This window comes from Myxocyprinus asiaticus, chromosome 47 (assembly GCF_019703515.2).
Source record: "Myxocyprinus asiaticus isolate MX2 ecotype Aquarium Trade chromosome 47, UBuf_Myxa_2, whole genome shotgun sequence".
Classification (NCBI taxonomy): domain Eukaryota; kingdom Metazoa; phylum Chordata; class Actinopteri; order Cypriniformes; family Catostomidae; genus Myxocyprinus; species Myxocyprinus asiaticus.
In genome coordinates, this window is record NC_059390.1 from 26,373,447 (window position 1) to 26,400,976 (window position 27,530).

Genomic DNA, 27,530 nt, shown 5'->3' on the forward strand with positions numbered 1-27,530 from the left:
AGGAGTGCTGTTTTTATGTGTCACACAGGCTTGCAGCCTATGCAGAGCATTACAAATCCGTCACTTATGATGTTCCGTTTCAGTTACTGTGCTGCCTTAGAAGGTAGCTGCCTATATAAACAGCAGACAGCAGCTCATTAGGTTTTGAAACAGTGCCTTTGAGACTCCTGGAGCAAGCTGTTATTTAACTGTATAAACTCATGATTTGAATTTTGATGTTTCATCATTTCAGATACAAATGTTTGATATAGAATGAACCCTTGGTGAGATGTAAGAACAGGTGGTGTGCATTTTCACCACATTTCAAACAAGCTGCTTCAAGCATGCTACAGTACATTCAGACAGACATCATGATCCAAACAGGCATCATGCCCTGCTTAAACCAGCCAGGTGTTAAGATGGTCTCCCAGCCTGGACAAGCTGGTTTGGCTGGCCTGTTTTGATGGTTTTAGAGGGTTTTTGGCACTTGTCAGCAGAATAACTTCTGAAATGTAATCCAATACGAATTACAAATTAAATTAAAAGTTAAAATTGTAATCAGAAATGTTATCTTCGGATTTAATTTTTTTAGGTAATCTAATCTGATTTCTTTTGGATTACTCATTGGTTGTTTTGATAAATCTAATAATTAATTAAATGTATTAAGTACCAAATGTATTACCTAAATGTAAACCTATCATTAAACATTAGTAATACATAGGAAAAAGTCCTGCACATTGCTGTTGCTTGCAAAAAATATTTAAAAAATTTTAAAACAGTGTTTTGGTCATCCAACCTTTGTCAGGCATTAATGTTTAATTATTAATATTAATTTAAGAGCATAATTAGTAGATTGTGCACTTCTGTTGATTAATTTGTATTGTAATACAAAATTGTATCATTTGACTAATCAATTCTAAAGTAACTGTAATCTGATTATGAACATTTTAAAATGTAATGTAATCCCATTACAAGTATTTGATTTTTTATAATCTGACTACATAATCCAGATTACATGTAATGCATTACTACCCAACACTGCATTTCAGACGGTCAGCCTGGGAGACAAACTGGCTGACCAGCTAAACCAGCTAAATACCAGCTTGGCCAGGATGAGAGAACAACTTAAACAGCAGAAACCAGTTAAACCCCTTCAGGTTTTTTCAGCAGGGTGGTTATAGCTTTTTTGTTATTTTGAAGGCATGCCTAGGTTGTTGTGACATAACATTAGTCTTCCAGTGTGTTTAAAAAATAAGAGGTAAACTGTATCAAACACTTCTGTGTTAAAGGAGAATACATCCATCACCTGAGTGAAGTCGGTGTCTTTCAAAACGTAAATGAAATGCCAGTAACAGCTGATGTCTCACAGTATTGATTAACCTCCTTGTGAATCAAGCAGTGAGGCGTTCCCATGGCAACAGATACGTTGTCTGCCGGGCAACGAGAGCGACAGCAAGCAGTGAACTGGGGCTATTAATAGACTTTATTGCAAGCAGTGATGACATGGACCTTGTCAGATAAATGTGGGCTCTCACTTTTAGTTTGCTCTCTTGTGTAAAGATCATGTAAACATTGGTTCTGTCATACTACATACTAATAAAAGGGAAAGTTTGCCCAAAAAAGAAAATCATCAATTTATTCACCTTCACCTTTGTTCTGAACCTGTATGACTTTCAGTTTGTTCTGTGGAACACAAAAGGAGTTGTTTTACAGAATGTCATACAGGTTTGAAAAAAAAAAAAAAACATTAAATGATGACAGAATTTCATTTTTGGGTGAACTATCCCTTTAAATTTAATTCCCATCCAAATATGTTTGAAGCACATTCACATTTTGATTCCAAGAATAACTTGCTGGTAGGTGATTTGCATAATGTGACAGGTCTGTAATGTATTTGGCGGGAATGAGCAGGATGTGGCTTGGCTATGGCATTGCAGTCCTCTTGAGCCTGATTTGATGGACAGGGAACATCGGCAAACAAAGCATATTTGCAATGTGTTGTCATATGTTCTGTTGTGCAGTTTGGTTTCTCTTACAAAGCCCACCAAAATGAGGTCAGTGTGATAAGGCTTTCAGTGTTTATTACAGTACTGTATTTACATTGCCAAAACATATGGTGAAAATAACATTGAACATATATAAATATACATTTGCATACAGTACTTACAGTATATACAAAAAAAGTGGTTTACTTTTGCAGCTAGTATACTATTATCACTAGCACAATACAAATTATTTATTTATTGCTCAAGGTACTTCTCTGCCCAATACAGTCCGTCTTAAGCATTTTGCCTTTCGACGTGGGGTGGTGTTTGTTGGGGGGAGGCATCTCATATTCAGTGATGCCTTCAGTATGGGATATTCTCCATTTCACTGGCCTTTCGGCATGTAAATACGGGACAGTAGGCATCACATACAGAATGTCTTATTTTCGGCCAAAATACAAGACGGTGTGGCTAATATGGGACAGTTGGCAACCCTAGTCCAAAACTTCTCTTTCCAACCACTGATTTCTTTTTTGCCAATTTTTTCACCATGAGAACATGGAACGCTTGAGCATTTTGAGCACTACAATACAATGCCTTCAATACGGGATGTTTCACCATCCAACAAGAGGGGGCAGGGGGGTCCCTGTTGAGAGAAAATTCTTAAAGATGGGGAAATAGGTCTTCCGTAGCTCTTCATTTCATCCAGAAAACAGGCCATCCCGGCTAATGTGGGACAGTTAGCAACCCTAGTCCAAAACTACTCTTTCCAACCACAGGTTTCTTTTTTACAATATTTTTCACCATGAGAACATGGAATGCTTGAGCATTTTGAGCTCTACAATACAATGCCATCATTATGGGAGGTTTCACTATCCAATGGGAGGGGTTCACATTGAGCGAAACATTGCTGTTTAAAGATGGGACAATAGGCATTCCTTATGGACTTCATTTCGGCCAAAAAACAGGACATCCCGGCTAATATGGGACAGTTGGCAACCCTAGTCCAAAACTACTCCTTCTAACCACTGACTTCTTTTTTGCCAACTTTTCACCAACTTTTCAGGAAACAGGATGCCTGAGCATCGTAGTATCGTAGATACATGTCGTTTTGCTGTCAAACCAGTGCCACGATACCTTCAGTACAGGACATTTTGCCATCCAATGAGAGTGAGACGTCACTGCTCCAAAACAGAACAATAGGCATTCTGCACAGGACGTTTTAATTTAATCCAAAAAAAAAAAAAAAAAAGGGACATTCCGGCTTAATACTAGACAGTTGGAAACCCTACTGTTTTTCAAAAAAAGTTTTTTTCAATACGAGGTACAAGTCCACCATGTTCTGTCTGATGGCTTTTTCTTTATTATCATTGACGTTTACTGCTTCCTCTAGCCATTCAATGAACTGCAATAATGTAAGAAAATAAAACTATAATAATAATTAAATGATTTTGCTACTCTTTATTATCTAATAACGCTTCATTATGTCAAAAAGGCAGTAAAAGATTTTATGATCTAATTAGCATTTCAGAAGTGTAATTGTTGTTATATGTCCACCATCACACCAGAAATCAGTGAATGACCTTAGGGAAAACTAGGGAATGGCTTAAGATCACACATAAATCATTAGCAGCCTCATCTTAAGAAAATTATGTGACTCTGGTGACATTGTTTGCAAAATGATATTATATAGTTACTTCCATGTACCGCGGCAGTTCCAAGGTGAAATGTCCACTGTGTGGTGCTAAAAATGACTTAAATATTCTCCTAAACAGTTGAGGATTTTTAGGTTCATGCTCTATCGAGTTTAAATCTACAAAACCTACCTCTCTATTTTAAACCTTCAACCTAAACCTAACCAAGTGTCATAAAAGCAAATGTGAGATCAAAAAGGCAATTGGTGAAGAAACTACATAATTTTGTGGTGCATCTATGACACTTTTGACTCATGTGTCAACTCAAGTGCTCTTCAGGACTCGTTCCCCCGTCCCTTGCATTGCAATCACAGCACTCTTTTAGTTGAGCTACCACACAATTTGGTAACACTTGAACAAACATCTGACACTGACAATGAGCCATGTAAAAATCATGATTATATGTGATTACAACACATTTTTTTCCTGTCTCTCCTCCATTCAGGTATTGCCTCCATGACCATTCCTGTGTACATCGCTGAAACCTCGCCACCCCACCTGAGAGGACGACTGGTCACTATTAACACGCTGTTCATCACAGCTGGCCAGTTCACAGCCAGCCTTATTGATGCCGCATTCAGCTATATGAAACATGAAGGCTGGAGGTATGAGCTTAAGAAGAAATCTGTACAGTTTTGGTTTCACTGTACCCATGGCTCAAGTGGCAAAGCATTGCACTACCAACAGCAATGTCATGGGTTTGAATCCCTGGCAATACATTCTGATAAAATGAACCTTTAATGCAAGTTGCTGTGGATAGAAGCATCTTTAAAATCCATTAATACAACATTCTAGCATTCAAAGCATTAGTCAGGGGTGTCCAAACTTTTTCGGTCAGGGGCCAAATGCAGAATAAATAGGGTGCCATGGGCCGTATCACTGTAATAATTAAAAAAATGGCTAGAAGCTACTAGATTGCCACTATGCATGATATTTATATTGTACGCCTAATATTATGCAAGTTTTAATCATAATTTGTGCTCTATGGTATGCTTGTGTAGGCCCTACATGTAAATAAAGGATAGGGTATTTCAGTCACAAAGAACTCTTATAATGGAACAGTGATGCGTCTTATACAAAATATTATACTAATTTATTCACATTTTTATCTTTTTGACGTCCATTCAGTGGCACTGCAATTACTCTTTATAGGTATACAATTTTAATTTCTGTTCTGTTGTTACTTGTGTTACAAATACTATTTTAATTTGATCAAAATTATTGCGCTTCATTTTATTTTGTAGACGTGCAAGTGTTTTAAGTGCTCTCTTCTACAGTACAGTATGTCCTCACTCAAATGGCGCTGGGAAGCCCGTGAATCATTTTTCTTGTTTCAATAAAATATCAGAACGAACCAATTAATTACAGTATACTTCCCAGTGCTACAGAGGACATTCTGAAAGAGTATGCTCGGTTCGCACGTCTCTTCGGTGCATGCTCAAGAAACTCTGCGTAGCTGCTTGCACAACAAAGTACATGAGTAAAGTATCTGACCTGATGTCAATCCTTTAATAAATGCATCATTCTTTCTGCGGGGCGCTTCATCCTTGGAAATATGGAGTAATCAAAACTTCTGTAGAACTTCGCCAGTGGATGAAGCTGGTGACGACACAGAATGCATACCTGAGATGATGCTGTGAATAGCTGCATGTGATAGCAACATCCAGTGCCCAGAATATGAATTTCATATAATTTCTCCATAGCGGGCCTAATTCTGTTCCATTTCTAAAGTCTCTCGTGGGCCACATCAGAACATTCGGAGGGCCACAGATGGCCTGCGGGCTGGACTTTGGACACCCCTGGCATTATTGAACAGCCTGTCTCAGCATACAAACTCAAGTTTACAAGGTAGCAGGTTATTATAACAAGCTGAGAAAAAGAAAATTATTGCTGAAAAAGTTTGTGACATCAAAGTTTTGTTTGAGTCACCAAGGCCTGATCCACACTAATCCATTTAAAGGCTCCAATACACTCACAGTGAAGTTCTCGTTTGTTCTTCTATCAGACTTAAAAAGAAGGTAGAAATAGCTGATAAATGGTGGAATGTTTCTGAACAATCAGACACGGCCCACGCTGCTGGGACTAACGTTTAGAAGAACATTTGAATATGAGTTGCACGCTGTCCTGTCAGCAAGCTATATCTAAAATATTAACTAATCCCATACAAAAATCTTGAGTTCATGGTAAACTTGCCGCAAATTGTCCATTGTAGCCAAAGGTTTGCTGCAGTTTTACCACTACCTGTAAATTCTGCCAAACATTTGCAACAAATCACAAGCTCATTTGCATGTGAAAATAATGAGTGTCAAATTTGCGGCAAGTTTAAGGATAGTTTGCCAGAACTCTAGATTTTTTGTAAGGGATATGACATTAAATGTGTTTTCAATGACTACATGCCTCCTACTATGAATAGAATTCACATGAGACCAGTTAAAGAAGATGTTTTAACGTCTCACTGATGATTTAAAGGAATCTATATGCAGTAGATAATGTGTAATTTGTCATGTTTACACTCTGCATTCATGGCATTAATGCAAACACTCTGCACATGGTTATAATATGTAGCCTACCAGTTACCATCTGTTATTATGTCTGTAGACTTTATCTATAGAAAAATCACATGGCATGGTCTTAGAAAATGCCTCAAAGCAAATGATCGTACAGATGTATTTAAATTTGCACAAGCTGAAACACTTCAGCATGTTCATGTTGACTGATCTCGACTGAGTGTAAAAATGAACCAGAAAAGGATGCTGATGTCAATGTAGGTGGAGCACCAGGTCACAGCCACAGATAGCATGGACCAATGGCAGTAAGAAGGTGTTTAACTGCAGGCACAACATTTTCCTGAATCACCGCAATGAACTAAAAAACACCTTTTTTGGTCCAGATTTTGTTCAAAGTAATGTCTATATTTCTTAGGTTTTAGAAGCACATTGGCTCCTTAAGTTTGAAACCTTTGTTTTCAGTTCTCTAACATCATCATTGTCCAAAGTACCCGGAAATGGAGAGTGTTTTCAAAATGTTTCACTTTCAGTGGAGGAAAACACCATTCTAGTGAGGATACACACCTGTATCAGTGTGGACAGGGCCTTAGTAACAAATAAACTTTGTATATTTCTTTATTTTTTTCAGTTATGTCTGTGACATACACCTAATTGGGGCCCATTAGTTTGTACGGGTAGAGATATTGCGCAAAGCTGACACATTTTGCATTAATTTCTCTGAAAAACCTGTTTGCGGTTACTGCTCTGCCATTATTTGAATGTACTGCCACATTATTGCTTGCTGGTCTATTATTGTGGCATTGTAAATTTTAGATTTGTAAAAACAAAGCGAACTGTGATTGGTCGCTTGTATAAATGGGCTGTACTTGGCCAGATTAAGCTACAAAATAGTCTGGCTCTAAAAGACTTTATTTGCACTGACCTAGTGTCATCTGGTGTCTGTCTGCTTTCTGTCTTACTTATTTGCATTTTGAATGGCTGTCTAAAGCCGAGCTGTCTTTGGCAAAAGTTAAAGAGACTAAAATCATTAGGATTCTTTTGGATGGATGAATCTTACAGGAATGAATCCAATGTCTGGATTTGTCTACCTCAGTGTAATGTGAATGTCAGCCCTTTTGAAAAGAATGTCTGTAGCCTTACACAATACACCTTCAGAACAATACACAATAAACCAGAGCAGCTGTAAAATATCCCCCTCGCCATGTACAGCCATTGTTCTAGTTGGAGATAAGATCTGCTAAAGAAGTGAAAATGAATTTATTTATGCAGAAATGTCCTACATGGTCCCGTCTATGCCATTATCTTGTCAATTGAATGGATTGGTGGACATATTACTGATTGTTTAATTGTCTTAACATTACATTCTGTTGTGGTTATTTCTGGTAATGAGTCAGCAAATTAGCATAATCATAAAAAAATTTTTTAGTTCATGATAGTTCTCAAGGTGGCCTATTACAGCACCCTCCACAATCAGCTCTTGTCTCAAAAATAAACTAGTACGCAAGAGATAAATCGATTTGTTTACAGATGATTAAATGCTTAGACACCATGTAATCTTTTCAACAAAATCACATTTGTACGAAAGGGGATGCTAGCACACATATATTTTTGTATGTTTGTGTAGACATAGAAACTTATAATATTACAATATTAGGGCTGTGCTGATACAATCATATATTGATATGCTGCCATACTTTTTCTAATGATATTGTAGCAATATTGTAGATTCCTGATATTTTTGTTTATCTAGTTGCGTATTCATATCAATAATAAAAACGCAGTTTGTCTAAATTAGCACAAACTGTGAGACCAGCGTTTCACAGTACAGTAAGAACCATGGGTATTGTGCGAGAGACTGAAACTGAAACCACAGATTCACATCTCTATCAGAAACACTGGATCTCAATCGTGATTCAATTATGATATGCATCATAATTAGGGATGCACCAAAATGAAAATATTTGGCCGATACCATTTTAACAAATACGTATTGGCCGATACTGATGCAGATACCGATATTTTGCCACTTACCTTATTTTGTCATCAGATCACTGTTTTAAAAACGTACAAAGAGGTACAAAAGCTTTTGTTCTAAAAATAAGTAATATCCACTGAAAATGGATTGAATCGACTGAACACATGACAGGCCAAAATTTTAAAGAGAGCCACAATGAAAGATAAATAGAAGATAAAATTTTAAAAAGACAATATTGAAAAATAACTGAATATCATAGCATGATGCTTGATGTAAATAAAAGTTTATTTTATACTTCTAAAACATTTTTGCACTTCTGTTTTTGCAGTTCAAAACAACATAACTCACATTTTATATGTTTGTACTGTATATAATAGAACATCACAAATTAATATTATGTAAACATATTATGTAGGGCAATTCCACGGAAATATCAACCACATCAGTTAAAAATAAAAAGTTATAAAAGGAGTAAAACACCCTTTTAAATTCTATAGTGGTGTAATAGGTAATGGAAAATGCCATCCAGATGGCTAGAAGGCACCGCTTGCTCACACAATGCTGACTGAAGCTCTAACTGAAGAGCTGATCGCAGTCTATTTTTAAAGCTATGTAACTTTTGGCCCTATAGCGGTTGAAGCATAGAACTGCAAGTTACTTGCGTAGGAACACTGTTTTGGTAATTACGTCAGTTGGGCTTTGGCTCTGGTCTTCTGCACAGATGAATCGTCCTGGTTACTTTCATCACCTCCATTCCCTGATGGAGGGAACGAGACGTTGTGTCGATGTAGTGACACTAGGGGTCGCCTTTGGGAGCCCCAAACATCTCTGATCTTTGAGAAAAGGCCAATGGGAATTTGCATACCACTCCCCCAGACATACGGGTATAAAGGAGCTGGCTCGCAACCACTCATTCGAGTTTTGTGCTGAGGAGCCGAGACAGGGTCCCGGCCATTTCAGCAGGTAGTTCAGAGTTGTGGCAGGAGGGACACAATATCTCGTTCCCTCCATCAGGAAACGGAGGTTACGAAAGTAACCAGGACATTCCCTATCTGTCATTTACTCGACGTTGTGTCGATGTAGTGACACTAGGGGTCCCTATACGAAATGCCACAACTAGCTGAACTGTGTTACGTGGACTGGCGGAGCGAGACAGGCAAACCATTGCGTGCCTCGTAGCCGGCTCAGTAACCTGGCCGTCACGTAACCTCCTCCAATGCACCTACGAGCGTACGGTCCCCTGCACCTCAGGGACAAGTCGACAGCCCAAAATGGGGACAGGCCGCCCCAGCCGTGGCCTCTTTTCTTCTTTTTTCTCCCCAAAAAAGAGTGGAAATCATTCAGCTGGGGGCCATAAGTGTCCGCGTCACGGGAGTGTCCTTTTCCATGGGGAAGACACCGTGGAGATCACACTCTGCCCAAAGGGGAGGCAATTGTGTGGAAATACGTCACATGGTCTTGCCGAGTCTTGTCGGCAGTGTCGCATGTGGAGAAGTCCCCGTGGTAGGTCCTACCCAGAAGGGATGGAGCTTTACAACACGGCGACCAGAGGCAGAGGGGGACTCTGCCCAAGGAAGATGCAGGTTTACCAATGGGGAAACCGTCTAGCAGAAGATACATCACACAGGGTTACATACAGGCAACCAGCGCATGTGAAGCACCTACCCCTGTACAGGGCCTATTAGCACATGTACTAGGCCGGCAGCGAATTTCTCTGTGATCTCGCCTGCCACAGGGCTAAGGAGGAAGGACAACCAGGGTCCATGACCTCGTGAACACGGCTGGGGGGTTAAAAAGCACACGTCTTCCCCTCCAGGAGGGGAAAGATGCTGTACGCAAGTGGTACACCCAGCCAGCTATGTTAATGGTTTTTCCTCATTAATGTGAGAACGAGAAAGAATAAAAATGAAATATTACATGTTATTTGGAGTTCCAACCCTTCTACATCATTATTTCTGAATTGTGCATTTGTTTTCAAAGAGTATTTACAAAGTGTGATGCTAATTAATTATAAATGAACCATCGGTTTTTCATGTTGCCGTTTTCATGTTTAAATCGATTTGCCAATGGTTTTAATTTGGTCATTAATTGGCCGATATATATCAATAAATAAATATCGCGCAATAGTTTGCATTCTCTCGCAATAAGTTATGCATCCCTAACAATAAGGGTTGCATTCCCTCACAAAAAGTTTTGATTTTGTGGTTATGGTTTTACTACAAATACCATAGTTGAACTATTGTTACTGTTGTAAAACCATGGTAAATTTGGTGGTTACTATGGTTTTATTACAAATGCCATAGTTTGATGAGTTTCAGACTCGAGATCGGAGGAGCGAGGAAACGATTATGCACAATTTAGAAAATGAGAAGCACCATACTTTTCACTCTGTTCCTCACACAATGCTATCTTATGACATCAAAACACTTTTACTATAGCGCATATAGCATACAGTAGCTCAGCTGATATAGCGTGGCATTTACGATGCAAAGGAACAGGGAAAGAGTTCTAAAGAGAATGCGAGTTGACATGTGAGCCCGAAAGTGTCATAGATGCACCACAAAATGTCGTGGTTGCTTCAACAATTGTGTTTTTCACATCACATTTGTTTTTTATTACACTATATCGGTTACATTTAGGTTTAAAGGTAGGGAGGTAGGTTTTGTTGATTTAAAACTTTATAGAGCATTAACCTTTTGTTTGGGAGAACATTTAACTCGCTTTTACTGGACATTTCACCTTGGAACTGCCACGATAGGTGTAATGAACCATGTAATATAATTTTGCCAAAATGTTGCCACAGTCACATACTTTTCTTGAGACCAGTCTGAGCTCTTCACATCCAAAATGCTTCTTTTTCATCTGTTTAGATATATGTTGGGTCTGTCGGTGGTCCCAGCTTTGCTGCAGTTCCTTGGGTTCCTCTTCCTCCCAGAAAGCCCTCGCTGGCTCATTCAGAAGGGTCTTACACAGAAGGCTCGACGTGTGCTCAGTCAAATTCGTGGCAACCAGAACATCGACGAGGAGTATGATACTATCAAAAGCAGCATTGAGGATGAGGAGAAGGACAGCGGAGGAGGTGAGAAGATAGTCTTTCACACACTCGCACATGAAAGGAACTCATACTAACACAAATAGTCTCAGAAGTTTTCCATTTCCATTGAGGATTTCATTTATAAATGAATTTGCTATTAAATAGTTATTTCTCAGACTTAGATTCTGATACTCAAGTATAGATCTCTGTCACCAGTGTAACGGTAGCCAGCTGGTACGTGCTGTGCAGTGTGTGCAAACCTCACTCCCCTGGCCTCAAGAGGCGCACTTGCAACTGATGCTAGAGTCTGTAGCCTTTTGCCTCCTCATTAGCATGCCCTGCCGGAGATGCTGGCTTGAGTCCTGTTTGGAGCGGGTCCAGCAGGACCAGTTACAGTGGTGCTGTGACCTGGATGGAAGTTAGGTTTAGGGGGATGAGGTTTACACAGCATGTACCAGCTGGCTACCCTTACACTCACACCTCTAAATCTCACTCCCATCAAGTTCTCGACATTCACACCATAGAAAGATGAGACTGAGGAGAGCACATGAGTACAGGTTTGAAGTCTCTAAGTTGTCCCAGTCTGGAGATGTGGAGATCCCATGTCCAATCTATACCATTTATAAATATATTCTGTTCATGGATGGTCTATTTTTTAGGTTTTAAAGGGTGTTTTCTGTTTAGGGGGAACCATATAGTCACATAAATATCAAATTGATGCTGGATCTTGTCACATATTGCACATGGGATCATCCCAGATACAATTTATTTTAGGACAACAAATAGCTGGTCTATGGACAATCATATTTTAGGACATTTATTAGTATTTACATGTGATGATATTAATGAAACCACCTATGTACATACTATTAAATGTCCTAAAACATGATTGTCCACATGTAAATACTAATAAATGTCCTAAAACATGATTGTCCACAGACCACCTATTAGCCAGCCTTCTAATAAGTTGTACTTGAATAAGGGCACTTCCTGCATGACTAAGCAAAAATACAGGAAGTGCTCACATGCAACTTATTTGAAGGGCGGCAAATAGGTGGTCTGTAAACAATCATGTTAATGGCTTTTTTTGGTATTTACATGTAATATTATTAATCAAACACCCTGTATAGCACTCAGCATACTCAATGGAACACACTTATGCAACTTACAACTCATAACAATGTATAATTTGCATTAAAATGATTGTCCATGAACATGTATTTGGAGGCCATGAAATAAGCTGCAGATGGGACCTTGCTTTTGGATCTTTGGAAAAAATTGCCACACTTTTTATTTCTTTGACTTTATTAGCATTTAAATTAAATATTGTAGGACCTTAAGTGCACCAGGCAGTGAAACACTCCAAAGAACACACAAAGTAATAAGCGAACCTTAAGGAAGAATGACCTTAGGGCTTTTCCAGGCCATAAAACTATGAATCTATTCATTTGGTGGAGAAAGTCTCCGCCAGCTGCATCCTGTGACCCTTCACTAAACAAAAGAACTGTGAGAAAGCTCACATTCCCCTCGGGGAGTCCCTAGTTGAGAGACTGAAACTCCTTTCAGGTTGTTGATTTGAGATAATTAATGGTTGTGCCAAATGGCTGGTCAGGAGATTAGCTGTTCTAATAAACAGAAAATCAACTTGATTTAAAACAAATGGGCCATTGGTCAAGGAGGCCCTGCACCCCACAGGACAGTGACACAGGGTAGACTCAGTATGACCTTCTGAACTTTTGACTCTCTATGCATGTGGGACCGAACGTACAAGATCATTTTATACACAAGGCTTAGCCTGACTATATCATCTACAATAACAGATTTTCAAGCATCACCATGCTCTAAATTAATGGAGTAACCATTATAACTTTTAATCTGGTATCCTATTAGGAAGTTCTCAGTCTAGGAACAAAGGAGGGGAGGTCCCCCTCCTTCTCGAAGTACACTAAAGAGAGCGAGATCTGAAGCTGTGAAGTTCCCAAGACTGGGTTTACTAATATTTTACCCTCTTAAACATATAGAACTAACATTGTTCTTGTCTTTCTCATATGTATATATACCTTAGATATTGTCAGACCTCCTCATGTAATGTTATCCTCACTTTAACCATATGATTGAATGTGTCATGAACGTTATTACCATTGCAATTATTATTATTACATGTTTGGTATCTATGAAGTCCATAGATAATTTCCAGAATGTTGATGTTGGGTAAAATCCTATAACTTGCATTGTATTGTTGCTATCAAAGTTTAGGATTAAAATAAATTTAGTCAGAGCAGGAAACTAAGGAAAAGCATGTAACAAGAGAATGATATGCTAATTAACTTAAGGTGGGAAAAGCTGTTTACGCCTGTGGTCAAGTTAATTTCTGACTGGTCAGAAGTCTTCTGGGTTGTGCCCAGTCAGAAAGGTTAAAACCTCATGACACTGAACGAACCATTGAGCTGAGTTGAGTCGATTCTGAAAACAGAGTCCATGCCTACTTAGAATCTATGCTGAACACAAAGTTTACGCTGAGCACTAAATCTATGCTGAACACAAAGTCTACGCTGAGTCTACGTTTTCTTTTGAGCTGTCAGCATTATCATCCAGTCTTTGTTTTCTGCAAAGTCTTTTGCGATAGTAGTTTACTTCGCCGCAACTGCCTTCGGCCCTTAAATGCACCGCAGCAACCTGCCTGTGAATGAAACCCAGCTCATTCATCTCTTTACTCATCATTCTCGATTGGCTTCTCTGAACCCTTATGTCATCTTTGGCTCGACTCCCAGACCGCCTACACAATGAAACATCCTGGTTACTTTCATAACCTTCATTCCTTGATGGAGGGAATGAGATGTTGGGTCGATGTAGTGACATTAGGGGTCACTCTTGGAGCCCCAAACACCTCTGCTTTTTTGAAAAAAGTCCAATGAGAACTGGCGAGTGGAATTTCCATGCCATTCCCCCAGACATACGGGTATAAAAGGAGCTGGTATGCAACCACTCATTCAGGTTTTGTGCTGAGGAGCCGAGACCAGGTCCCGGCCATTTAAGCGGGTAGTTCAGCATTGTGGCAAGAGGGACACAACGTCTCGTTCCCTCCATCAGGGAACAGAGGTTACAAAAGTAAACAGGACATTCCCTATCTGTCACTCACTAGATGTTGTGTCGATGTAGTGACACTAGGGGTCCCTATACAAAACGGCACAACTATCTGAACTGTGTTGCATGAACTGGTGGTGTGTGATGGGCAGACCACTGTGTGCCTCGTAGCCAGCGCACCAGGCCATCACATAACCTCCCCCAACGCTCTTATGAGCATTGAATGGTCCATCAGGAACAAGTCGACTGCCCAACTACAGGCCATTCCAGTCGAGGCCTCTTTCCCTCTCTTTTCTCCCCAAAAAGAGTGGAATTTGTTAACTGACTGGGAGCCATAAGTGTCTGCGTCGGGAGGTGTCCCTCCCAAGGGCAAGACACCGTGGAGACCACACCCCACCCAAAAGGGGGGGGGGGGTATTTTGAATGGAATATGTCGCATGGTTTTACCGAGTCTTGTCAGAAGTATGTCATGTGGAGAGGTCCCATGGTAGGTCCTACCCAAAAGGGGAGGAGTTTCTACAGAGCATGGCGACCGGGGGCAAAGGGGCCTCTGCCCAATGAAGACGCAGTTTGCCGACAGGGAAACGATTTTGTGGAAAATATCACATGGGGTCGCCTTCGGGGAACTAGCACATGTGGAGCACCTACCTCAGTACAGGGGCACATTAGTGCATGTACTGGTCTGGTCAGCGAGTTTCTCCACAAACTCAACTGCCAGAGGGCTAAGGAGGAAAGTCATCTAGGGATCACAGTCTGTGAACATGACTGGGAGTCAAGAGCACACGTCTTCACCTCAAGGGAAGGGGAAAGGCGCTATGTGCAAGTGGTACACCCGGCCAGCTGTCCCGGAACTTACCTGCTCATGCCTGCCAATACACAGGACGAGACCAGCTCAACCCGGAGATTGTAGAACCTTGCAAAGGTGTCGGGTGTTGCCCAGCCCGCTGCTCTGCAGATGTCTGCCAAAGAGGCACCACTGGCCAGGGCCCAGGAGGCTGCCACACTCCTGGTAGAGTGGGCTCGTAACCCCGTAGGGGGTGGTAGTGGGCGATCCTCTGTTTGGAGACAGCGCTTCCTTTCCACTGTCCACCAAAGCCGACAAAGAGCTGCTCGGAGCTTCTAAGGCTCTGCATGTGATCCAAATAGATGCGTAAAGCTCGCACCAGACACAGCAACGCTAAGGCTGGGTCTGCCTCCTCCTGGGGCAGCACTTGCAAGTTCACCATCTGATCCCTAAAAGGGGTCGTGGGAACCTTGGGCTCATAGCCCAGTTGGGGTCTTAGGATCACATGAGAGTAACCCGTACCGAAATCCAGGCACGATTCGCTGACAGGGAACGCCTGCAGGTCCCCTACCCTTTTGATGGAAGTGAGCGCAGTCAGGAGGGCAGTCTTCAAAGAGAGTGCCTTAAGCTCAACTGACTCCAAGGGCTCAAAGGGAGCTCCCTGTAGACCCTGAAGGACTACAGAGAGGTCCCATGAGGGGATGAGGTACGGTCTGGAGGGATTCAACCTCCTAGTGCCTCTTAGGAACCTGATGATCAAATCGTGCTTCCTCCCAAGTACTTACCATCTACTGCATCATGATGAGCCGAAATAGTGGCTACATACACCTTCAAGGTGAAGGGGGACAGCCGCCCCTCCAGCCCCTCCTGCAGGAAGGAAAGCACTGATCTGACTGCGCATCTCTGGGGGTCTTCGCATCTGGAAGAACACCACTTAGCGAACAGACGCCACTTCAAGGCATACAGGCACCTCGTAGAGGGAGCCCTAGCCTGAGTGATCGTGTCTACCACCGTGGGTGGTAGGACACTTAGGTCTTCCGTGTTCTGTCCAGGGGCCAGACGTGGAGATTCCAGAGGTCTGGTCGCAGGTGCCAGATGGAGCCAAGTCGGACGGTCCAGGTCAACCATCGCGACGGGTTGGAAAGCGCAAGCCATGCGCCAAAACTCCGGGCAAGGGGGACCAAGGGAATGATCACGTCGGACGTACCGGCGGGTGGGGCCTTGCGGCGGTGCAGAGCTCGAGGTGCCATGTCGAGGTGACTCGAGCCCCATGGCCGTGCTGAGTCCAGGGACATCGAAGCACTTACCTGGCTCCTGCCACCCACCATAAGATTGGCCGAGGAGGGGGGTGGAGGAATCTCATCCCCGTAGTCCACTGGAACCAATCCCGTGTGGGTGTGTATGTGCCACAGCTGGGCGCACAGGGGCGGGGGGTCCACCGCTGGAGCGCCAATACCTGCCAAAATGGGACATGGATGGTGGTTATGACAATGGCCATGCGCACCGGATATGTGACCCAGGAGACGAGGGAACCATTCTTTTGTCAGGCTTTTGGGTGCCGCAGCCTCCTGGGCATGCGGCAACAAAAGATTCTCCTCCCGGCCCTCCACCGGGGGATAGAGTGGTCTGTCGACCAGCCCCAGAGAAGTGGGTCTCCTTGCCCCTGAGTCGCCCATCTCGGGGGCGCTTCGAAGCCTTCCTCGGGTTCTTAGTGGCCGGCCGCGAGACGGGTGGGCTCGTCGTCGGAGCCGGGCCACAGAGGCGGGCTGCGGTGGAGCCGGTGTTGTTGCTGCAGGAGGATGCCCTTGGCGATGAGCAGACAGGGTGCAGGGTCTTAAGCCATGCCGGGGCAGGATATGTTGTAAGGCCTCCGTCTGCTTCTTCACCGCCGAGAACTGCTGGGAAAAGTCCTCGACGGCGTCGCCAAACAGGCCAACCTGGGAAATGGGGGCGTCAAAGAACCATGCCTTGTCCGCCTCTCCCATCTTGACCAAGTTGAGCCAAAGGCGGCGCTCCTGGACCACCAGGGTGGACATCGCCTGCCCGAGAGACCGCGCCGTGACCTTCATCGCCCGGAGAGCGAGGTTGGTCACCAAGCGCAGTTCCTGCATCAATCCCAGGTCAGAAATTCCCTCGTGCAGTTCTTTTATCACCTTGGCTTGGTGTACTTGCAGGAGAGCCATGGCGTGCAGGGAGGAGGTGGCTCATCCAGCGGCACCGCAGGCCACAGTTGTCAGGGATGACATAAACCTACATGTCCTGGACGGGATCTTCGGGTGCTCATGCCAGGTGGCGGCGCTCTGCGGACACAAGTGCACCGCGAGCGCCTTATCCACCTGGGGGATCACCGAATACCCCCTGGCCGCTCCACCATTGAGGGTAGTGAGAGCGGGGGAGCTGAAAGACCGGGACCGGGCAGTAAAAGGTGCCTCCCACGATCTTGTCAGCTCCTCATGCACTTCTGGGAAGAAAGGAACGGGGGTGGGGCGTGGCCGTGGGTGGCGCCCCGAGCCCAGGAACCAATCGTCGAGCCACGAGGGTTCAGGGGAGAGTGGAGGGTGTTGGGGAATGGGAGGTCCGTGGGGGGATACCCAGCAGAGGTGGTCCCATTGATGTCCCCACATCATCCCCAGTGCTAACCGACACGGCCTCAAACCCGTAGGTAGAAGGACTGGTGCGGGGAGCCGCTGGGGTGGCTTGCTTTCTTACGAAAGCAAGACACAACCGCAATGTTGCCATGGTCATGTTCTCGCAATGAGGACATGACTCATCCACGAACAATGTCTCCGCGTGGGCAGTGCCCAGACACTTAAGACAACGATCGTGGCCATCAGAAGCGAAGAGATAATGACCGCAACCAGGAATAACACACAAACAGAAAGGCATCTTTAAAAAGACATTCCGTGTGTGAGCCGCTCTTTTTGTGAATGAAAATATACTCTTTTAGAATATACTCTCTTATTTTCACTCTGCCGGTGTACAAATACATTGATTGGGTGTTAAATATTAATTCTGTTAGATTCCCTAAAGATTAGATCATTACTCCCCTTTTAACCAATAGTGAGCTAAAATTCTTACAATATTATCAATAAAACATCATGTTTAGCACTCAGGACACTATGCAGGGACAAAAACGGTTCAAAGAATGGAAACGAAAACCGAAAATGACCAAAAGTCTTTGCAGAACTTAATTTTAGTTGTTCCAGAGTGAAAATGTTATTTTGAAATGCTGGGAACTGGTTAAAAACCGGTTAATTTCATTTGATAATGTTTCATGAAATCAAAGAAGTAATTTCGTTCCGATAATTTTTCATGAAATCGGAGAAGACAAAATAATTTTTCATTATAAACGTCCTGTTCGTCAAAAATATAAAGTCCATGGAAGTTTCCAGAGTTGACAGCTCTGTTATAAAGCATACGATAGGAACGCTGCACTTTTCTTGTAGACTAATAAAAAGAAAAGTAAAATACACAAATTAACTAATGGTTTAAATTGTAAAGCCGTGTCCCTCAAAGTTTGGGAAGAAAATCTTCTAGAAAAATAACTGTCACTTTAAGTTCACAAGTCAGCCAATGAAGCACTTAACAAGATCATACAGGCTTTAAACTTTGCACACTGTCTTAGGGGCCCCTGAGAAGCTATAAATATTAAATTTGTGTCATTTGGACCTTTCTGAGAGGTGTCTACGAAACACCTATGGAAATGAATGGAATAGATTGCTCTTGGGATACGCCCTGGCATCGCAACCAGAGGAGCTTGTGACCCCAAATTTCACATGCTGACACGTCAGATGCCCCTTGAAGACATACTTACGGGGACTAGGCCTAGGTTGCAAAAAAGTATTTTTTATTGTTTTTCATAGATCTTTCTGTCTGCCATAGAAGCCTATGAGACAGACTGCCTGAGAGGCCAGAATGCAACAGTACATTCATCAGATCATTTATCATTATTAGGATGAATTTTGGGATTAAACCATATGCACGGTGCTTAGGGCTTCCCACTGAACACGTTCATCTAAACCACAATGTTTATTTTTCATGAAAAATTACTTTCCATGGACCACCTATTTGGCAGCCCTGAAATAGATTGCACGTGGGCACTTCCTGTGTGACTTCGTGAAAATAACCTTAAATTTGGCGCAAAGACCCGGGGGCTTCTAATGCTTCATCGGAGGGCCCTTAGAAACAACATATTAAAACTCTGTGTGTCCCTCAGAGTTTGGGAAGTACTTTTAAAAAAATCAAGAAAAATAACTGTCACTTTACATTTACAAGTCAGCCAATTAAGCACTTAAGTTCATACAGGCTTTAAACTTTACACACTGTCGTAGAAGACGTAGATTTCAAATTGGAGTGATGGGTGTCCACGAAACACCTATAGAAATGAATGGAATAAATTGCTTGTGGGATTCATCCTGACAGCATGCCCAGAGGTCCCAGACACCACAAATTTCACAGGGTGACCCCTTGAGGGCCTCTTGAAGACATACCGAGAGGGCTAACAATTTCAGTGAAGTTTTGGTCGAATGTCAGAGAACGCCTTTAAAGGGCTCTGGGGGGCACAGTGGGCACCCGCTGTGTGCCCCACAAGGAAATAGATTGAAAAAAAAGTCCACAGAAGGGGTACGATCCATCGCACCAACTATGAGTCCAATGGCAATTTACGTGAATAGGGCTTTCTCCCATGAAACGCATACGTTGCCTTTCTTACCTTACCTTAATAAGACTACTTGAAATACAGTCTGACTATTCAGACCTAAGTGCATTCAAAACAACCAAATTTTAGGCCATGTGCACTATATGTTTTTGTTTGAAAACACATTTGTTTCAAGTTTTTGGCTCTCATCCACACCAGAATGGCGTTTTCCTTTACCGAAAAAGAAGAGTTTCAAAAGAGCTCTCCACTTCCACAAACTTCTGAAAATGAAAAGTGTAATTTCAAATGAAAATTGATTAGTAAGGACATGGTCTTAATCTGAATTTAATTAGATTTTAAACCACATATGGATGTTGTTTAGATTGAGTTTGAAATTATTTTTAATTTCATGTCCTTTTTTGCTGCTAAGACTACAAACAACTAAACCGATCTGAGTTGGATGCAGCAAACATTGGATTTTTGCTGCCTGTCTGAACAAAGCCTTAGACGTGACTGACAGGTTGTTATGAGATACTCGTCTGAAGCAAGATTGGATTCATCCTTGATAAAGGTGTCTGGCCCCAGCCATGTCATTGATATTTAGAGCCATAAGCCAAAGTCCTCTGGGGCATCATGGACATTACACCTTTGACCAAATGTGCACATGCTTTTTGGTCACACAGCTGGGTTTGTGATAGTGCTATGCTCTCACCTCTCAAACGTGTAGGGTCAGTGGTCATTCAAATTGGCAATTGGTAATTACTGAGAGAAGATTACACCAACAGATATTATCAGGTGTTGGTGTGGCAGACATTGGGTCCAAGTCATTGTTCTTAACAGGAGTTCATGCTGAAAGTGATTTGCAGTGACAAAGCAACCAAAAGTACTTCATTTTTAGTGAGAATTGGCAATTTTAGAGAGAGAGGTAAATGTTCTTGTATGACAACATTTGAAACCATTGAGAAGATAATTATAATTGCTTTGTAATCAAGATACGGTGTCTGTTTGTAAGTTGTTTTGCTTGTTTCTCATCTTGTTTGTTTTGATTTTTTTACTGCCATGGAACACCCCTGCACTGATAGAAAAGGAAGCGTGAGATGGGGAGAGGTTTGAAGGAAATGTGATGAGAAATCATCTGTGAAAATGAGGTGACACTGTTAAACATGCCATCTGCAACTGCACAGACTGCGACAGCTAAACTTAAGCATAACATGCAGAGACAGAAAGAGAATGGAAACAGAAAGGGGAAAGAGAAACTGAAAACCTGTTTAGCAGTTTCTTCAATAAAACCGCTTTGATTTAGAATATACAATATAGTCAATGCTAATGTCCAATATATCCCAGCCTGTCAATTCTTATTATGATAATAGCAATAATGTCTTAATTGTAGGTTTTAAAGACAAATGATTTCCTTTTTTTATTAAATCCATAAAGAATATCCTTCAAGGCATTGGTTGCTAAGGTGTTCTGGGAGGTTACTAGAGCATTGCTATGCGATTGCTATAGTATTCTGTTTTTAGCACTTTGCCATGCGGTTGCTAAGGTGTTGTGGGTGGTTACCAAGGCATTGTTATGTGGTTGATAGGATATTGCTTGATTGTTGCTGTAGAATTCAAACTTTTTCTAGCACATTGCTGTGTGGTTCAGTAGTTTGTATGTTAATGTAATCTTGTGTTGAAGCAGTAAACGTATTTGGCTTGCTGTCCGTATACTGGAGGGCTCGGAGCTCGAGACTCGACTCGAGTCCTGATTACCCCCCGGACTTTACTTATTTAGATAATGAATCTAGAGAATAGGTGGAGATGGGGTGGAGGTGGGATGCCAGGAGAGTTGTCACAGGAAGCAGGTAAGCAGCGGCTTATATACTCCTGCTCATGAGCTGTGATTTGTCAGATTAAAATTAACATACTCCTCCCGAACCTCTGTTAATTAACTCCATTTCAGTAGTTCATATGTTAATGTAATCTTGTGTTGAAGCAGTAAATGTATTTGGCTTGCTGTCCATATACTGGAGGGCTCGGAGCTCGAGACTCGACTCGAGTCCTGATTACCCCCAGAAAGGCGCTAAGATGAAAGAACAGTACCATGACTATGGCAGGAAGTATTTAGAACAGCAAGCCAGCAACAATTCTATTTGGTAAATTGGCTTGGCGGATGCTTCTGAATTGTTTTCCCCCAAAAAAATTGTACAGAGGGAGTGCTTTAAGCATTTGTTTGAAGGTGCGTTCTTGTACGATTGCTGGTCGAGAGGGCTACGCTGCGATTAGAAAGAGAGACCACCACTCGTCATAGAAGTGGGTGGGCTCACAGTATGCGAACAGGGAAGGTGAAAATGAGAGTTGGCTCGTGCTGCGTTCGAAAGGGAGGGCACACACTGCGATTCAAACAAGAGACTGTTCTAAGAGAGAGAGGTTTAGCTCATGGCGTTTGAACGGGTAAGCCCAGCAAGCAGTCGAACGGGGATGGTGAGAATGAGAGTTGGCTCACACTGTGTTCGAAAGGGAGGGCTCACACTGCAATTTGAATGGGAGACTGCTCTTTAAAGAGAGAGCGCTCACGGCATTCGAATGGGTAAGCCCAGCAAGCAGTCGAACAGGGAAAGTGAGCACTAGTTGGTCGTGCTGCGTTCGAAAGGGAGGGCTCACACTGCGATTCGAACGGGAGTCTGCTCTATAGAGAGAGAGAGTGCTCACGGCATTCAAACGGGTAAGCCCAGCTAGCAGTCGAACGGGGAGATTGAGAACGAGAGTTGGTTTGTGCTGCGTTCGAAAGTTAGGGCTCACACTGCGATTCGAGCGGGAGACTGCTCCATAGAGAGAGCACTCGCGGCATTCGAATGGGTAAGCCCAGCAAGCAATCGAACAGGGAGAAGGCTTGCACTGTGTTCGAAAGGGAGGGCTCACACTGCGATTCGAGTGGGAGACTGCTCTATAGAGAGAGAGCGCTCACAGCATTCGAACGGGTAAGCCCAGCAAGCAGTCGAACGGGAAGAATGAGAACGAGAGTTGGCTCATGTTGTGTTCGAAAGGGAGGGCTCGCACTGCAATTCGAATGGGAGACTGCTCCATAGAGAGAGAGCACTCACGGCATTCGAACGGGTAAGCCCAGCAAGCAATCGAATGGGGAAAATGAGAAGGAGAGGAACGGGGCTTGTTTGCGTGGGTAGCCTCACTCAATAGACTACCCATAGATAATATGGGAGAAGAGGAGGTGGTGACCGCTATCTCCTGTAATGCTAGCTGCAGCTGCTGAGAAGCGAAGAAAAAAGGCTTCGGTGGAAGCATGGTAAAAAAGCTGCAGTAGAGTAAAGTGGGCCTTCTGTGGGAGCGAGTTTAAAGCACTGCGGCGGCAGTGGATTGAGTATTTACGGGCATAGTGAAGGAGCTCCTGTGGGAGCGCTGCTGTGTTCCCATTGCTGTAGATGCACTTCTATGAAAGTATGGAACTTAGACATTGAAAGCACCTGTGGAGAAAATATTAACAACTGTGTACACACAATTGGGTGGGCACTGTTGCTGTGGTATCGACAAAATCCCCAAAAACTTTACAGATTATCAGGGAAAATACCGATGGTAATTATACTATCGACGTGACAATACAATAATTACTTTTTCCAGTTATCTGCCATTAATATATCAGCCACCAATATATTGTGCATTCCTACTCCTGAGAATTTTTAGTGTGTTTGGGTGTTCTAAGTGGTTGTTAGGGTGTTCTGAGTGGTTGCTAGGGCATTGCTAGGTGAATGCTACTTTGTTATGGGTGGATGTTAAGTGTTTGCTTACTGGCCCAAATGGCCCAAATCTCTGTTGATATTCAGGTCCCTAGATATGACTCAAATCCATCTTTTAAAAATTCTGAATCTATATTGCTTAGAAATGTTACACAAGTCACATGATTTGAGGTATCATTCATATCCGTAGTGCGCATGTTGTGGGATGAGTTACTGTAATATGCAGATATTTAATACTTAAGGGGTTCGTTCAATTCAAGGATGAGCAATAGTAATAGTATTGCTTGCCCTAACAAACACCACTAGTTACAGTATATGGTCAACTTAGTTTCTTGTTTCAGCCTCTTTATACAGTGTTACCAAATTAGAGAATCACTTTATGAGGGTACATTTGTAAAACATGAATCTGAAATAAATGAAGGCAGTATTAAGAACTCATTTCCAGAATGATTTTATGAAACTCTTTTGGAGCCTAGGCCTCTGGGAAACTTTATTATACTGTATACCCAGTACATAGACTATATTTGCATGTGAGCTGGTGTGTTTATGTGTGTACATGTGTGTTGCTTATATTTGTACAACTGTACATCTTGTACTGTGAGCTTTTCTGAACAGTGAAACATCTTTTAACACCTCATGTTTAAATGTCTGCTTTCATCTCCCCACTTCATTATCTTATAAATGGCAAGATTTGCAAGTCTTATTTATAACATGGCAAAATGTAAAATTAAAAAGCATTGTCTTTAATTTTTTTTCACAATCTGTACCTATTTTTGTTCAATTTTATAGCACAAAAGAGAGAAACCCACTCTATACTAGCACAGAAATGCAGAAGTGATTACTAAGCAAAGTCATTGCATGCAAATGGACCTTTTGTACATAATTAAAGCATGTTCTCATTAACACTGGCAGTAAGAAACATTAGTACTCAAGGGGGCGATAGAGTTAAAATGTCTGCACTATTAAACCGGCTGTGTTATTATGCAGGTAGCTAGCTATAAACATGTTGCCAACTGAACTAACTTTTGCTTACTTGATCAGCAAGATTCTCTTCAAACTGTTGCTTCAATGTGACAGAAATTGACCTGAAAAAGAAAATTGTCCATATGTAAAGACAGTTTACGCTACTCCCCACTATAGCGCCCCTTGTGGCAACACTGAGAATTAGTGGTTGACCAATATATCGCCGAGGCCGGCATCGAGGCGATACATTTTCCTGTTTGGCTGATTTGTTTCTTGAGGGCTCTGAAAATTGTCTGCTTGCATGTGAAGCGACTGAGACATGTAAATGACCAGTCACAGTTCATTTTGTTGTTACGTGCCATCGTATTACTACAATATCAGAGCCGCAGCAGACACGTTTGAGCTCATAATGTTAAAGTGCTCGCCTGTTTCATTCTCTCTTTAACTTTTAACTGTCTTGTCTAATGATAAAAAGGCAAATATCAATAAAACTGATATCATATACTGTCTGCAAATATGCGCATATCTCGTTTAAACAGATGTAATAAACAAAGTTCACAAAACTTGAGCAGATCCAGCATCCAGTGGAGTTCTCATAAATCTTCCCCTGAAACAAATATTATAACAGTCTTTCCTTAACAGTTCCCTGTAACTTTTAACGTTCTTTTCTAATGATAAAAGGCAAATATCAATAAAACTTCTATTATTTACTTTCTGCAAATATGCAGATATCTCGTTAAAACAGAGCGCTCATCTACAGTAATATCTTCCTGTGAAGCACGTATTGTATCAGCCAGAATCAAAACTTCAGGACCAGGATCAAAAGTTCCTCTGATCCACAAATCATGACGGTTACTCCATGACAATCCAAGCAGGCGATCCAGGACGTTTAAACTGTCAGTAGATTGCTGCTCACGCTGGATCCGCACGAGCGCGTGAGTGCAACTTCAAAGTAAAAGCGCTTCATGTGTGCTATGTAAATAAGTAAATGTCATATTCGCTATGCACTGTATATGCAATTTGTTACATTCAGTTTTTTTTTTGTGGTTTTTTTTTTTGAGAGAAAATGTGATTGCTAATGTGGACATGCCATCCATGGTTGCTGGACTACTTTGTGTGCTGTTATTTCCTTTTTCCTAATATATTATCAATTTCTTCATGGGCAAATAAATTACTCAAATTTGATGACTAAACAGAAATCAGAAGAAACTGCTGTCTACTATTTAAAATACAATATTATTTTTTTAGATGATTTTTTACAAAGTTTTTTGTGAAAATGTGTAAATATAGTGCTAAATAAGAGTATATTAATTTTTTAGCAATTTTATGTTTGTTATTTACTATATTAAATTGTGTAATATATCCGTATTGTATCAGCCTATTGGCCACCCTGCATTCTGGATATCAGCATCGCCATTAAAAAACCCATATCGGTTGATCACTACTGAGAATGCAACACATATTTGCACTAATTTATATAGTATGTTGTGTTCATACTGGCTTTCGATTTAATGCATTAATTCAGTACAATTATATAAAAAAAATTGCGTGTTGAAAAAATGACACTACCATAGGACCAATTCAAGCATGAATTACCATGTTTTTGCAAGTTGCAGTCAACAGGGGGCAATCAGCACAATCCAGTTGTACATTTTCTATATTGTGGCAAATATTTATATTTGATATGCAATTAATTTGATTAATTAATCAGCGTATAATGGAATAAATTCAGTTAAAAACTATAAGCGATTGATAGCCCAAGATGTGACACATTTCAGAATCCAGAGTTGTGTGAAACTGAGCTTGTGTAGCTTGAAACGCTTGTGTTCACACTTGCATATGATATGTAAAAAAATATCATATCAATGACATCACTTTTGTATTACCAAAAAAGCACATTTCTATTTATTTTGTATCAACATACAAACTACTGAACCACACAGCAATGTGCTAGAAAAAGTTTGAATTCTACAGCAACAATCAAGTAATACAAAAAAAATTTGTATTAATTTTTATTTTTATTTTTATAGAGTGGGACATTGAAAATTACCAATATTATCCTTTGATGAAAGCATAATATGAGAAGATTGGAGCCAAAGGCTTTCAAGTATGGTAATAATGACACCAGAGAACATTAGATCATAATGATCTATACTGGAGTTCTGTGATGATTGCCATGCCATGTCCATTCAACATATTGTCATTAGCTTTTATATTATAATGCTTCCAGTAAAATGATATGGCCAATCTTTTGCGGCTGCTGTATCTTATTCGTTTGATGCATCCTGAAATGTTCTCATTCCTTTGGTTTTGGGGCAACTGTTCCCAAATGAGCAGTAACAGGGACTAGAGGTATTTTAAATTGTCCTACAAACTCTTATCTTTGTCATATCTTTGAATTAATTACACTGACACACGCATTCATTCTCTTAAGCAGGCTAGTACTGTCATTGCTAATTCTGCCATTTTGGTGACATTTATGAGGGATTGTGGGAAGCTGAAAAGAACAATGTCCCAGATACCAAGTTGTGTACTGTCCCTGATGTTCTCTGTCAAGTGTGAAAGCATCATTTTGCATCACACTGTATAAACAGCATTAAGTTATAATGTGCTGTTGACCTGTTTTTACATAACACTCAATACAAAACTAATCAAAAAGGTGCTATTCTGGTTTCATGTCTGTTACGTGTCCTTAAACTTTTGACTTTAATGAGTAAATGTTCTTTTAGTCTTGTGTTTCCAGACAATCTGGTACACATCGCAGCTTATTCTGGCCAAAAAATGGATAAAAAGACAGGAAAAGGTTGTTTGACCTACATGTAAAAGCGACCAACCACAGTTTGTTTTCTTTTAACATGTTGTATTGACGCAGGTTTATAATAGTTCATAATACGTAATACACTTTGCATACATTCGCAATAGTTTTGCGTTCCCGAGCAATACATTTTGCGTTCCCTCACTATATGCTGTAGGGATAATCACACAGCAACCCAATTGTATAGTGGACCTCACCCAAGACACGAAAGTATGTGTTGATCACACATCACTTAAGGTGTAAACGTATGTATAAATGTCAGATGGCCCCTCCCTCTGTTTAGCCTGGGGCACCAGCTAAGAAATTTGACCTTAACAATATAACATAAATTAGAAACATGT

General features: G+C 41.5%; 1 protein-coding gene across 1 annotated transcript in view; it reads left to right on the forward strand.

Annotated features, from left to right (window-relative positions):
- The window catches only part of LOC127436996 (proton myo-inositol cotransporter-like), a 146,135-nt gene that overhangs the window by 14,478 nt on the left and 104,127 nt on the right, over window positions 1–27,530 (forward strand). The window contains exons 2-3 of the mRNA XM_051691568.1: window positions 4,104–4,263; window positions 11,011–11,219. Coding sequence (XP_051547528.1) covers window positions 4,104–4,263; window positions 11,011–11,219 — 369 coding nt within the window. The remainder of the gene's footprint in view (window positions 1–4,103; window positions 4,264–11,010; window positions 11,220–27,530) is intronic.